At 37.7% G+C, this 13356-nt stretch overlaps 1 protein-coding gene across 1 annotated transcript in view; it reads left to right on the top strand.

Annotated features, from left to right (window-relative positions):
- CRPPA (CDP-L-ribitol pyrophosphorylase A) overlaps window positions 1–13356 on the top strand; it is a 348299-nt gene that overhangs the window by 105797 nt on the left and 229146 nt on the right. The window contains exon 4 of the mRNA XM_030933230.1: window positions 9230–9334. Coding sequence (XP_030789090.1) covers window positions 9230–9334 — 105 coding nt within the window. The remainder of the gene's footprint in view (window positions 1–9229; window positions 9335–13356) is intronic.

Raw genomic sequence — 13356 nt, 5'->3', positions numbered from 1 at the left:
ACAAGGTAGGAAAACCTAAATTACAATTGAAGAATTGCTAGAGATTCAGTATAGAGAAGTGTGAGTTAGCTTCAGGAGGACCCAGTCAAAGGGGAGCCCCCACAGTCTTATGAGTTTTACTTCCAGGAGCTTGACCAGGTTCTTAAAATGGGTACTGGAGAAAAATCTTATTGTGCTTCCTATGGAGGAAGGGAAACAACCATTGTGAAAAACGCTAGAGCATTCTGTTCTTAATGAGGAGGCCCACCCTCAAAAATTGTTTTATAAGGGCCTAAACTATTGCCCCTACCTAATTCCAGCCTTTCCCACTCAACTCCATCCCACTCTAGTCATCTTCTGGGGAGAGGGGGAGAACTGAGAAAGTGAAAGCACAGGTCCGATTTACCTCAGTTTCTTTTACCCAGTAATCATGTCCAGCTATCAAGGAAAATTTATGAAGTGTAAGAAATAGAGAGCATAAGAACCAGACCCAGATATGGCAACATTGAAATTACCCAACTGGGACTTTAAAACACCTATGATTAATATGCCAAGGGCTCTAATAGTTAAAGTAGATAGCAACAAGAGCAGATGTAGGCAGTGAAAGCAGAGAGATGGAAATGGAAAGAACCAAAAAGAAATGCTGGAGATCAGAAGCACTATCATAAAAATGAAGAATGCCTTTGATGCCTTATCAGTAGACTAGACACGAATAAGGAAAGACTATCTAAACTTGAGTGTATATCTTCACAGAAATTTGCAAAACTGAAAAGCAAATAGAAAAAGATGGAAAAAAAAATAACAGAATATCCAAGAATCATGGGCAACTATAAAACACATAACACACATATAATGAGCATATCAGAAGAAGAAAGGAATGGAAGCAATATTTGAAGTAACAATGACTGGAAATTTCTCCAAATTGGTGTTAGAAACCAAACCAAAGATCCAGAAACCTTCAGGAATACCAAACTGTATAAATTCCAAATAAACTACACTTAGGCATATTATAGTCAAACTACATAAAAGCAAAAAAATAAGAAAAATATACTGAAAAGATAAACACCTTACCCATAGAATTACATCTGACTTCTCTTCAGTAGCCATGCAGGCAAGAAGAAAATAAAATATTTAAAAAATGTTTGCATGAGGAAACCTACCACCCTAGAATTCTGTTCCCTGCAAAATTATTTTTTCAAAAGTAAAGAAGGAATGGACTTTCACAGACAAACAAAAATGGAATTTTTTTTGCCAGTAGACCTGCCTTGTAAAAAATGTTCAAAATCTTCAGAAATTTATGTAGGTCAGAAACATGGATCTACATAAAGGAAAAACTTCAGTTGAGGAGGCAGTGAAGGTAAAATTTATTTTCCTGAATCTAACAGGTAAGTGTGTTCAAAACAATAATAGCAACAATGTATCTGATTGTGTGCTTACACAACGAAATGAATGACAATGACATAAGGGATGGGAGGAAGTAATTAGGATTATTTTATAAGACACTTGCCCTATTCACCAAGTGGCACACCGTTATTGGAAAGTGGTCACAGATTAGTTGTAAAAGTATATTGCAAAATCTAGGACATTTACTAAAGGGGCATTACATAATGATAGAAGGGTCACTCTTCCAAGGACATAAAACAATGCTTAATGTGTACTCATCTAACAACAGACCATCCTTATATGTGAGGCAAAAACTAATAGAATTGCAAGAAGAGAAAGGTAAATGGACAGATCTTGGTTAAAGACATACTTGACCCCAATGACACTATCAATCAACTGAGTAAAATTGACATCCAGTTACTTCATTCACAGACAGCAGATTACACATTATTCTCATGCTCATGTGGAACATTCAACAAGATAGACCACTTTTTGGGCCATAAAACACACCTTAACAAAGTTAAAAGAGCAGAAATAACACAAGCCCTATTCTCAGACTTCAATGAAATTAAACTAGAAATCAATAACAAAGGTACCTGGAAAATCCAAAAATACTCGGCGACTAAACAACACACTCTTTTTTTTTTTTTTTTTTTTTTTAGGCAGAGTCTCACTCTGTCGCCGGGGCTGGAGTGCAGTGGCCGGATCTCAGCTCACTGCAAGCTCCGCCTCCCGGGTTTACGCCATTCTCCTGCCTCAGCCTCCCGAGTAGCTGGGACTACAGGCGCCGCCACCTCGCCCGGCTAGTTTTTTTGTATTTTTAGTAGAGACGGGGTTTCACCGTGTTAGCCAGGATGGTCTCGATCTCCTGACCTCGTGATCCGCCCGTCTCGGCCTCCCAAAGTGCTGGGATTACAGGCTTGAGCCACCGCGCCCGGCAACAACACACTCTTAAATAACACATGTAAAAAAGAAATCTCAGAACTGTATTTCGAACTAAATAAAATGGAATGCACCAAAATTTTGGAATGCAGCAAGGACAGTGCTTAAAGGAAAAATGATAGCATTGAATGCATATGTTAAAAAAGAAAGACCTAAAATCAATCATGTAGGCTTCCATTTTAGGAAACTAGAATGAAGAAGAGCAGATTAAGCAGAAGAAAGCCAATAAAAATTGGAGCAGAAATAGATGAAATTGATAATAGGAAGTCAGTAGAGAAATATCTACCAGACCAAAATCTGGTTCTTTGACAAGATAAAATAGATCAGCCAAACTAAGAAAGAATACAAAAATTAACATCAGAAATGGAAATGTGGACATTACTACAGATCCCATGAACTTTAAAAGGATAATAAAGCAGTATAATGAACAACTCTGTGCCTAAAAGCTTAGTAACTTAGGTGAAATGGACCAGTTCATTGAAGGACACAATAGCCCAAAATCATATAGGAAGAGTTAGGAAATCTTAAGGCAGCATCTGTTAAATACATTGAGTCAATAATTAACAACCTAATATATAAAGTACTAGACTTAGGCGGGTTCACTGGTAATTTCTACCAAACTTTTAAGAAAGAAATTATACCGACTCTCTACAGTTTCTCCAGAAGATAGAAGCAAAGGGAATACTTCCTTAAATCATTCTGTGATACCAGAATTACCCTAATTCAATAAACCATACAAAAAAGATGTTACAAGGAAACTATGGTCAATCTTTCTCATCAATGTAGAGATGTCATGGTCCTAATCAAAATATCACCAAGCTGAATTCAACAATGTACAAAAGCAAAACCCCACAACTGACTGGGATTTATCTCAGATACACACAAGACTGGTTCAAAATTCAAAATCTAATGTATTTCCTCACATCAACATGCAGAAAGAGAAAAATCACATGATCATATTAATGGATACAGAAAAAGCATTCGACATAATACAACACTCATTTATGATACATTTCTGAAAATGAGAAATAGAGATCTTTCTTGATTTAAAAAAAATACCCACAGAACACCTGCAACTAACATTATTAATGGTGAGAAAATCAAGAGCTTTCCTGGTAAGATCAAGAACAAGGCAAGGATATGCCTTCTCAGTGCTCTTTTTCAACACTGTCCTGGAATTTCTAGCTAATAAAAGAAGGAAATGAACTAAGTATTGTGATTGGGAAGGAAGAAATCATTTTTCACAGATGACATGATTGTCTGTGTGGAAAATCTGAAAACATTGACATAAGTTATGGAATTAGTGGACAGTAATAGAAAAGTTGCAGGCTATGAGGCTAATAAAAGCCCCAAAGTTGCAGGCTATGAGGCTAATAAAAGCCCCAAAGTTGCAGGCTATGAGGCTAATAAAAGCCCATTGCTTTTGTTTGTACCAGCATGAACATGTGCAGTTTGAAAATAGAAATAGATTACTCTTTACATTAGCAACTCCCAAAATGATACTTGGGCATAAATCTAACAAAATGTACAAAACCTTTTTGAGGAAAACTGCAAAACTCTGAAAGACTTCAAAGAACTACTTAAATGGAGAGGTGTCCCATGTTTGTGGATAGGAAGACTCAAAGTTGTCAAGATATAAATTCTCCCCATTGTGATCTACAAATTTGATGCAATCCCAATCAAAATGTCAGCAAGTTATTTTTGCAGTATTGATAAACTTATTCTAAAGTTTATCTGAAAAGGCACATAGACCTAAAATAGCTAACACAATATTGAAAGCAAAGAACGAAGTTGGAGAACTGATGCTACCTGACTTGAAGAGTTACTATAAAGTTGCAGAAACTGTGGCTGTGTGGTGTTGGCTTAAAGAATAGATAAATGGATCAATGGAATGAAATAAAGACCCCAGAAATAGAATCACATAAATGGAATCAATTAGTCTTTGGCAGAAAAACAAAGGCAATACAATATAGCAAAGATTTGCTGCCTTTTCAACCAAATGTTGTTGGAACAACTAGACAACCACATGCCAAAAATAAATCTAGGGACACACTTTCAACATGCTGCAACCATTAATTCAAAATGGATCAGACCTAAATGTAAAACTTAAGAAGCAAATGTGAAGTGACAGTCACTTTAAAAAACAGTTTGGCAGCATCTTACAAAACATACTCTTATATTTAAAACATATAAGACCCAAATGAGTTATGTCCACATTAAAACCCTGCACGTGAATGTTTATAGCAACTTTAGTCATAATTGCCAAAACTGGAACCAACATAAATAGCTTAGGTGAGGGGACAAACAAAGTATGGTACATCAAGATGATGAAATATTATTCACTCCTAAAAAGAAATTAGCTATAAAATCACCAAAAGGGAATTTAAATGCATATTTTGGTGTGAAAGAATCCAATGTCAAACAGCTAAATATTCTATGATTGTACCTATGTATTTCTGGAAAAGACAAACTATGGAGGCATTAAAAGGATGAGTGGTTGCACGGGGTTGGGGGCAGGAGGTATGTATAGATGGTACACAGAAATTTCACTACAGTGAAACTACTCTATGATAACTACAGTGATGGATGTATATCATTGTACACTTGTGAAAACTCATAGAATGTATAATACCATGTATGGGTCATAATGTAAATTATGGGCTTTGAATGATAATGATGTGTCAGTGTAGGTTTATTGATGCTGATACACATACCACTGTGTTTACAAGGTTTCAATAGTAGGAGAGGTCGTGTGTATGTGGGGGCTTGAGGGCATATGGGAACCTTTACCTTTTGCTCCATTTTGCTATGAATCTAATATTTAAAGTCTTAAAAAGTGTAGGAAAGAAAACAACGCATGGGTAATAAAATTCCTTTGATACTTTGAATGTGAGAAAAAGTTCATATTCTGCCCTCAAACTTGATAGCTCTCCTGGGAGTAGAATTCTGTGTTTAAAATCATTACCCCAAGAATTGTGAATAATTTGCTTCTTTGTTCTAAGTTTTATTGTTTCTATGAAGTCCCAACTCATTTGGATTACAGCTTGTTTGTAAGATAATTTTTGTTAAGTGGGTTTGGCATACTTTCACCTCACCCATTAGCTTCCATACTCTATAATTTCTCTTAATCTGGAAATTCAATGTTTTTGATCTTTGGAATATCTTGAATTATTTAGTTGTTTTTGTCTGTCTTTTTCTGTTTTTCCTGAAATTTTGATATTTTTATTTAGATATTTGACTTTGTCGATAAGTCATACGATTCTTTCCTTTTCCGCCTTTTTAAATGTTACTCTGTCACTTGATTTCAAATTCTTTATCTTCCTAGATCTATTAATAGTTTTTTAAAAATTACAGTTTTGAAATTCTCAAGTGCTTTTTTTTTTTTTTTTTTGCCATTTTGGTCTTTCATGTTACAGTCTTTCCTTGGATGACAGTTTAATATGGGTTTTCTGCTCATGTTTAACCGGGGACTGGTTAGACTTGGTGAGTTTTCTACTTGGGGTGTGTTTACTGTGCCTTTCTCTGTAACATAACTTGATTGGACTTGCTTTTTGAGGGATCTCTGATAAGTGTGCTTAGGGCTTTTGCCTTGGCAGAAGGCTGTTAGACACTATTTTGGGGGGGGGGACAAGTTTGGGGAGGCAGATGGTTTTCAGTGTCTGTATGTTTGCATATGTGTTTCTCATGTGATCAATGATATCATTATAACTATAATCCTCCCCATGGTGAATCATAAATGTCAAAACATTTTGTGCAATACCCTCTCTCATTCATTAACTTTCTTGTCTAAAATAATCTTGCTAGTTGCTTTGTATTTGTTCCACCTGTTCTTTTTCTCACTTTTCTTTTGGCCTTTGGATTAATTTACTATGTTTTATGATTTCATTTTATCAACACTATTGATTTTTTTAAACTGAAATTTTATTTAGCAATTGACTTGAGTTTAGAATATACATCTAATGACAGTCTCCTTCAAATAATATTAGTTATGGGCACCGAATAGGAGATCACAAGAGAGGAGCCTGCATGTGTTTATGAACTCCTTTTGTGACTGTGGGTCCCCGAGGTTTTATATTCTTTCAGTAGCTTCTGTTTGATCTTTACCAACTTTTGAAGTTTTTAGCTTTCTTCTTCTTACCTGACTGCATGGCACCCAATGTCTCTTCCTCTTGTGCCCTGACTTAGGTGCGCTGGTAATCGCATCTACTCTCCCTTCAGGGTGGGGAGACATGTCTTTCTTAGGTTTAAGGCTCCTAGGTTGTCCTGTGACTTCAGCTCTGAAGGGTTGAAGAAAAGATTATACTTTTATAGTTTACTTTTGCATTTTCTTTTGTTCAGATATGAGCACTGCTTTTTGCAATTTTCTGTATCCTAGACAAAAGTAGAAACCCAGGCTGGGTGCAGTGGCTCACTCCTGTAATCCCAGCACTTTGGGAGGCGTAGGCAGGAGGAGTGTTTGAACCCAGGAATTTGAGACCAACCTGTGTAACATAATAAGATCTTCTATCTAGAAAAAATAAAAAATTATTAGCCAGGCATGGTAACATGAACTTGTGTACTCAGCTTCTTGGGAGGCTGAGGTAGGAGGCTTGCTTGAGGCCAGGAGATAAAGGCTGCAGTGAGCTGTGTTCATACCACTCCACTCTAGCCTGGGTGACAAAGTGAGAGCCTGTCTCAAAAAAAAGTCATCAATATTCCTGATTAAAATGTTTAGACTTTAATTTTTTACTAAGTATACTTTTTTCTTTTTTTTGAGATGGAATTTTGCTCTTGTCACCTAGGAGTGCAATGCTGCTATCTCTGCTCAGTGCAACCTCTGCCTACTGTATTCAGGCAATTCTCTTGCCTCAGCCTCCCGAGTAACTTGAATTACCGGCATCTGCCACCACGCCCGGCTAATTTTTGTATTTTTAGTAGAGACGGGGTTTCACCATGTTGGCCAGCTTGGTCTCGAACTCCTGACCTTAGGTGATCCACCTGCCTCGGTCTCCCAAAGTGCTGGGATTACAGGCGTGAGCCATCGTGCCCAGCCAAGCATAGATTTTTTGAACTGACTGCTAAGAAAGATTTTCTTGCAAAAAATATGAAAATCTCAGTTGTAATATTAGCCTATTTAATAACAAATTCAGACTAGTCTAAGATTGCCCAGCCTCCATTTTCTGTATATATTTCAAATGTACTTAACCTATAATTGTCCATGTTTCCCTTTGACACTGGTGACTGGAATCCTAAAGGCTTCATGCAATTTGCAGGCTTTTGCACTCTTGGCTAGGACAGTGCCTGGTGGCACTGTGGGTGGGAACACAGCATCAAGTATGTTTCATACCACTACCTGAGATAGGAAGTACCTGTTTCTATGGACTCCTCTCAATATGGCACGTGTGAGTACTTTTAAGGCAATCCAGGGATGTGTTTGATATTTTGCCCCTCTGGAGTGACTCAGAAAGAGTCAATGTTATTGCTAGTCATTTTTAAGATTTAACCATATGTTAAAGAGGACTTCGTTTATTGTACATACATCTCAATCACAAACAACTGCATGTGGTACGGATGTTGGAAGTACAAAACAAAGGTTTACCAACACTCATCACAACTTATTTGAATGTAACTACTGTTCATAGTAGTCTTTTAAGGATACCTACATATATGTTGTTTTATGTAGTATATAAAAAGAGAAGGTATAAAATGGGACTCGTGGTCAAATTAAGACTATGCATATCTGGTTATATTTTGTTCACTAATTTTACAAATCACTACAGTTAGAATTTTGTAACCTTCAGTGTAATAAAACAGCTTTGGCAAGGGGTGCTTGATACCATATTCATATTTGTTGTCTTCCTGCAATCCTTACATGGATATGCTTTCTAAAATAAGTCTTGGCTGGGCATGGTGGATCCAGTCTGTGTGACAGAGCAAGACTCTGTCTCAAAAAAAAAAAAAAAAATTAGTCTACCAAATGTCTCAAACCTCCATACCTTTGCATGGCACCTTTTGATTTAAACATAATCCCCCTCGTTCAATTTTATTCTACTGTTGGAGATCAAGCCATTTCCTCTGATAGGCCTTCCTGATGCCCTCACATAGAATTAAGTATTTTATCCACTGAGAATGGATAAAATGTCTACCTCTAGACATTCTTCTAGTGCTGCATCTATCAGGTTCTGTTACAAACTGTTTGTTAGATGCCAGCCTCCCCTTCTAGACCTGAGTTCCTTGAGGGCCTAATACATGTGTCATTTACCTTTATATATCTGGTACTTAAAATAGAACTTGGAGACAGGATAGGTACCCTGAGTATTGTTCAGCTGAATTGGATTATTACTTGGTTATTTTAATGGCTCTGCTTAAAATGCTAAAAATTGTTTTATTTTTACTGAATTTATATCTTTACACTTTTTCTCACAATGAAAGACTAAATGTTCCATGTTTATAAACAAAATGTAAATAATTAAAAGATATTGATATTTTAATTAAAACAAGAGAACTGTGACCTGCAAATGACCTGATATAAATACAAGATATGAGATTAAGATTTTGTAGATATATATTTATCAACAGTTATGATAATCCTCAGCTATACCTTCAGGCATTTTATAAACATGTTTGGAAAGGTAACTTATAAGCACAGGAAACCAAGTATTACATTTATTTTACACCTAGAACTACTGAGGAATCTCAAAACTCATATGATGGCACTATTCCTATTCACTATTTGTTTTGCTTCATGTGATGATTGCAGTATTCCTATTCACTGTTTTGTTTTTAGCTAATGGGGATGTTATAACTTTATCAGTAGCTGATTAAATAGTTTGAGCCCTCTAGGCTCTTCCTTTGTTTGCAATTGATTATGAAATAAAAGCCTTAGTTTTACTTAAAATCGTGTTTTAGCTTAATTTTTTTTTTGTTGTTGTTGTTTCTACACCAGTGTACTGACTATGACTTGGAATTTGGAACTGAGTGTTTGCAATTGGCCCTAAAATACTGTCGCACTAAAGCCAAACTCGTAGAAGGATCGCCAGACCTCTGGAAGGTAAGAGGGATGATACCTTGCTTGGGTTCTTTTCTGTGCTTTTATGTGTTTGTGTGGGTGTACATTTAAAACCAGTAGTGCATTGAGTGGGAGTTAAGGGAATCTCACGGGTTTACTGAATCATCAATGTGTAGTATCCCTTCTATTGCTTGGCTTCAAGAAAATTCACTTGGAGATAATTTACTCAGACACATCTCATTTTAACCTGTGATTGGTTTATTCACTTTTTTCTTTTTCTTCCTCTCTGTAGATAGTTTTATTAGTCTGTTCTCACATTGATATAAAGAAATACCTGAGATTGAGTAATTTATAAAGGAAAGAGGTTTAATTGGCTCATGGTTCTGCAGGCAGTACAGGAAGCATAGCAGCTTCTGCTTCTGGGGAGGCCTCAGGAGGCTTCCAATCATGGCAGAAGGCAAAGGAGGAATAAGACACTTTGAGGCCTCACTGACTTGCAGAACAGCTCCAAGGCGGAAATCTGCCCCCATGATCCAATCACTCCCATCAGGTCTTACCTGCATTGTTAGAGATTACAATTCCACATGAGATTTGGGCAGGGACACAGATCCAAACCATATCAATAGTCTTTTTTTTTTTTCTTCACTCAGTTGGATTAAAGCTACACCTTTGCCTGCAGTATCAACATTTCCTTTCAGGCCCTGGGTGGTTGCTCCAACTTAACTGGATTAAAAGGACATCTGCAACAGTTCTGACCTAGTGGGGGTAGTGGCTGGATCCACTCTCTGTCCCACTGTGAGGAATTAGACTGTTTCCTGTGGCAGGGCCCAGCTCCTTTAATGGCTAACTTACTTTTTTTTTTTTTTTTTTTTTTTTTTTTTTTAACGGAGTTTCACTCTTTTGCCCAGACTGGAGGGCAATGGTGCTGTCTCACTTCATTGCAACCTCCATCTCCCGATTTCAAGTGATTCTCCTGTCTCAGCCTCCCAAGTAGCTGGGATTATAGGTGCCTACCACCACACCTGGCTAATTTTTGTATTTTTAGTAGAGATGGGGTTTCACCATGGTGGCCAGCCTAGTCTTGAACTCCTGACCTCAGGCTATCTGCCCGCTTCGGCCTCCCAAAGTACTGGGATTACAGGTGTTAGTCACCATGCTTGGCCTGACCTCTTTTGGAGGGAATAGAGTACTTATTGCAAACAAGATAATGGCACTATCATACTGCAGCTTCTTATCAAGGCCAGGGATGGTTTAGAGTGTGTTCTTTGTTTCATTAGTTGAATTGAACAGGACATTGGAAATAAGAGTCTGGAAATAAGAAATAAGTACATTTGGAAATAAGATTATTTCATAATCTTGAAATACATACTGCTGCTTTTGAAATATTGCTTGTAGTCTTTGGAAATCTTTATGAAACATGCATCAAAATCTGATTAGTAAAGATTCATTCTAATGGAGTCTATAAGCATATTTCCTTACTGATTTTTGAAACAGCCCTATAAGTTGATCAGTTATTTTGCACAGCAGCGTGATCAGCCTCACTGCATGCTAAGATTGTCTCAGGATAATCTTAAATATTTAAAATGTTGAATTCTAAGACTCCAAAATATTGACATGTTTGAATTATTGCCTGGTAGAGAAAATTTATGCGGTAGAGAAAATTCATGTAGTATTACTCTTCATTTAAGGACAACCTAAAATGCCTGCCTGCTGGGTTGATGACAACCAGCAGGCAAACGTTTTATTCATCCTTTTCTATATATGGCTCAGTGATATTAATTATGAGGATTTTTGGCAATTACCAATTAGATGCTTCATTAAAGATCCTGACCCACATTTCTTTGGAACTCCTTTGGCTGTCTGGCAGGCCTAATTTGAAGACGAAGAAAAAATGTGGAAACTCTAAGGCGTTTTATTGCTACTGACATGTCAATAATCCCTTGTCTCACTTTTGACATCTTTGGGGGCTATGATTATTTACCTCTTGTGCGTGTTCAGAGCCTTCATCACCTTTGTAAAGCACTATTGAGATCTGTGGATGAAAGGGAAGCAGCACATTGCTCTCTGAATGTTACATTCCATCTTCAGTGTTTTCTTTTTGGTGGGATGTTCATATTTCTCTGTTCTCTCCAGCAAGAGTGTTAGTCCTCAGGTATGTCTTGATGCTCTGCTCCCCTTTTATGTGCAACAAATATTAGTGCATGCTAACCTGATTGGCCTTTCCACACAGTGCTTCTCTTGGTTCCACTGGTGAGTCCCTTTTTAGGGATGTTGTTATGGGTTCAACTGTCCCTTAAAAAGGTATGTTCAAGTCCTAATCTGTGGCACCTGTGAATGTGACCTTATTTTGAAATCGTGTCTTTGCAGATATAATCAAGTTAAGATGAGGTCCTGCTGGAGTAGTGTAGGCCCTAAAGCCACCATGACTAATATCTGTACAAGAATAGAAGAGACACAGATATAGGGAGAAGGCCATGTGATGATGGAGTGATGCATCTGCAAGCCAGGGGTTGCCAGCCATCACTGGAAGCTAGGAAGAGGCTGGAAAGGATTCTTCCCAAAAGCCTTCAGAGGCTCCTACTTGTATCTTGATTTGAGATGTCTAATCTCCAGACCGTGAGAGAATATAAATATTTGTTTTTTGTTTGTTTGTTTGTTTTTAGACTGAGTCTTGCTCTGTCACCAGGCTGGAGTGCAGTGGCACAATCTTGGCTCACTGCAACCTCCGACTCTCTTGTTCAAGCGATTCCCTTGCCTCAGCCTCCCGAGTAGCTGGGACTACAGGTGCGCACCACCACGCCTAGCTAATTTTTGTATTTTTAGTAGAGACGGGGTTTCACCTTGTTGGCCAGGATGGTCTTGATCTCCTGACCTTGTGATCCACCCATCTCGGCCTCCTGAAGTGCTGGGGTTACAGGCGTGAGCCACCGCGCCCAGCCAAATTTCTGTTGTTCGAAGCCTGCCAATTTGTAGTAATTCACTGTAGCAGGCCTGGGAAACACATGCCGAAAGGGTGAGGTCCCCTAGAAATCAGCATCATAGCATCACTTTTGACATGGAATGGAAGTAGAGAACTTTACTCTTATGAATGAGATTGGAATAATGCCGTGGACCCTAAAAGGCCTGTCATGCTCTGGATTGGGGAAAATGTCTTACAGATAGACGTTATGAGGGCTTTTGGTTTGTTTTTTAGTATCATATTTTATTTTCCTGTTAAGTGAGGTGATACTAGAATGCAAATATTGCAGTTTTTTTTCAGGGTCCCTATTTTCTCTTTCTGCCTCTTATCTCATCTTTGACTTCTCTTTTTGGTATTTTGATAGCTAATTATTTAACCCCCTTTGATAACATTGTAAGATTTGTCATTAGGCTTTTACTTTAATTTTGTAATCTTATTTTGTATGACGAGAGTATTTGTTTTACACAACAGTGGAGTTTATGCTTTGAAATTAGTGTCCTAATTCTACACTATCTCCAAAGATGCTGGACTCAGACGGCATGGCCATGTACTTGAAACATGATTCAAAATCGGACAGTAAAATACACATTTGGACATAGTTGAGGCATTTTATTACCATGGAACAGCGCAAAGCAAAGGAGGATTCTGAAACATGGAGCAATATACCTTCCCTTTCCCCTCAAAAGTCAGGGAGTTCACTTCGCACTGGTTTAAAGAGTGACTTGAAATTTCTGAGGAATGCATGTGGTACTAGAATTTCAGTAGTAGAATTTCGGTTGCCACCAGAAGTCCCAGGAGGATTATTTTGTATTTTATTTAATTTAATTAATTTATGTTTTTTGAGATGAAGTCTTGCTCTGTCGCCCAGGCTAGAGTGCAGTGGCAAGATTTCGGCTCACTGCGACCTCTGCCTCCTGGGTTCAAGTGATTCTTCTGCCTCAGCCTCCTGAATAGCTAGGACTATAGGTGCATGCCACCATACATGGCTGATTTTTGTATTTTTAGTAGAGACGGGGTCTCACTGTGTTGGCCAAGCTGGTCTGTATTTTGTATTTTATAAATACGTTTTGGTAAAAGTAAAAAGTAAACATTCTGGCTTGATGTC

Source organism: Rhinopithecus roxellana, chromosome 6 (genome assembly GCF_007565055.1).
Source record: "Rhinopithecus roxellana isolate Shanxi Qingling chromosome 6, ASM756505v1, whole genome shotgun sequence".
In the NCBI taxonomy this organism is placed as follows: Eukaryota; Metazoa; Chordata; class Mammalia; order Primates; family Cercopithecidae; genus Rhinopithecus; species Rhinopithecus roxellana.
The sequence above is the reverse complement of the archived record's forward strand: the minus strand, read 5'-3'. Positions and strand labels throughout refer to the sequence as shown.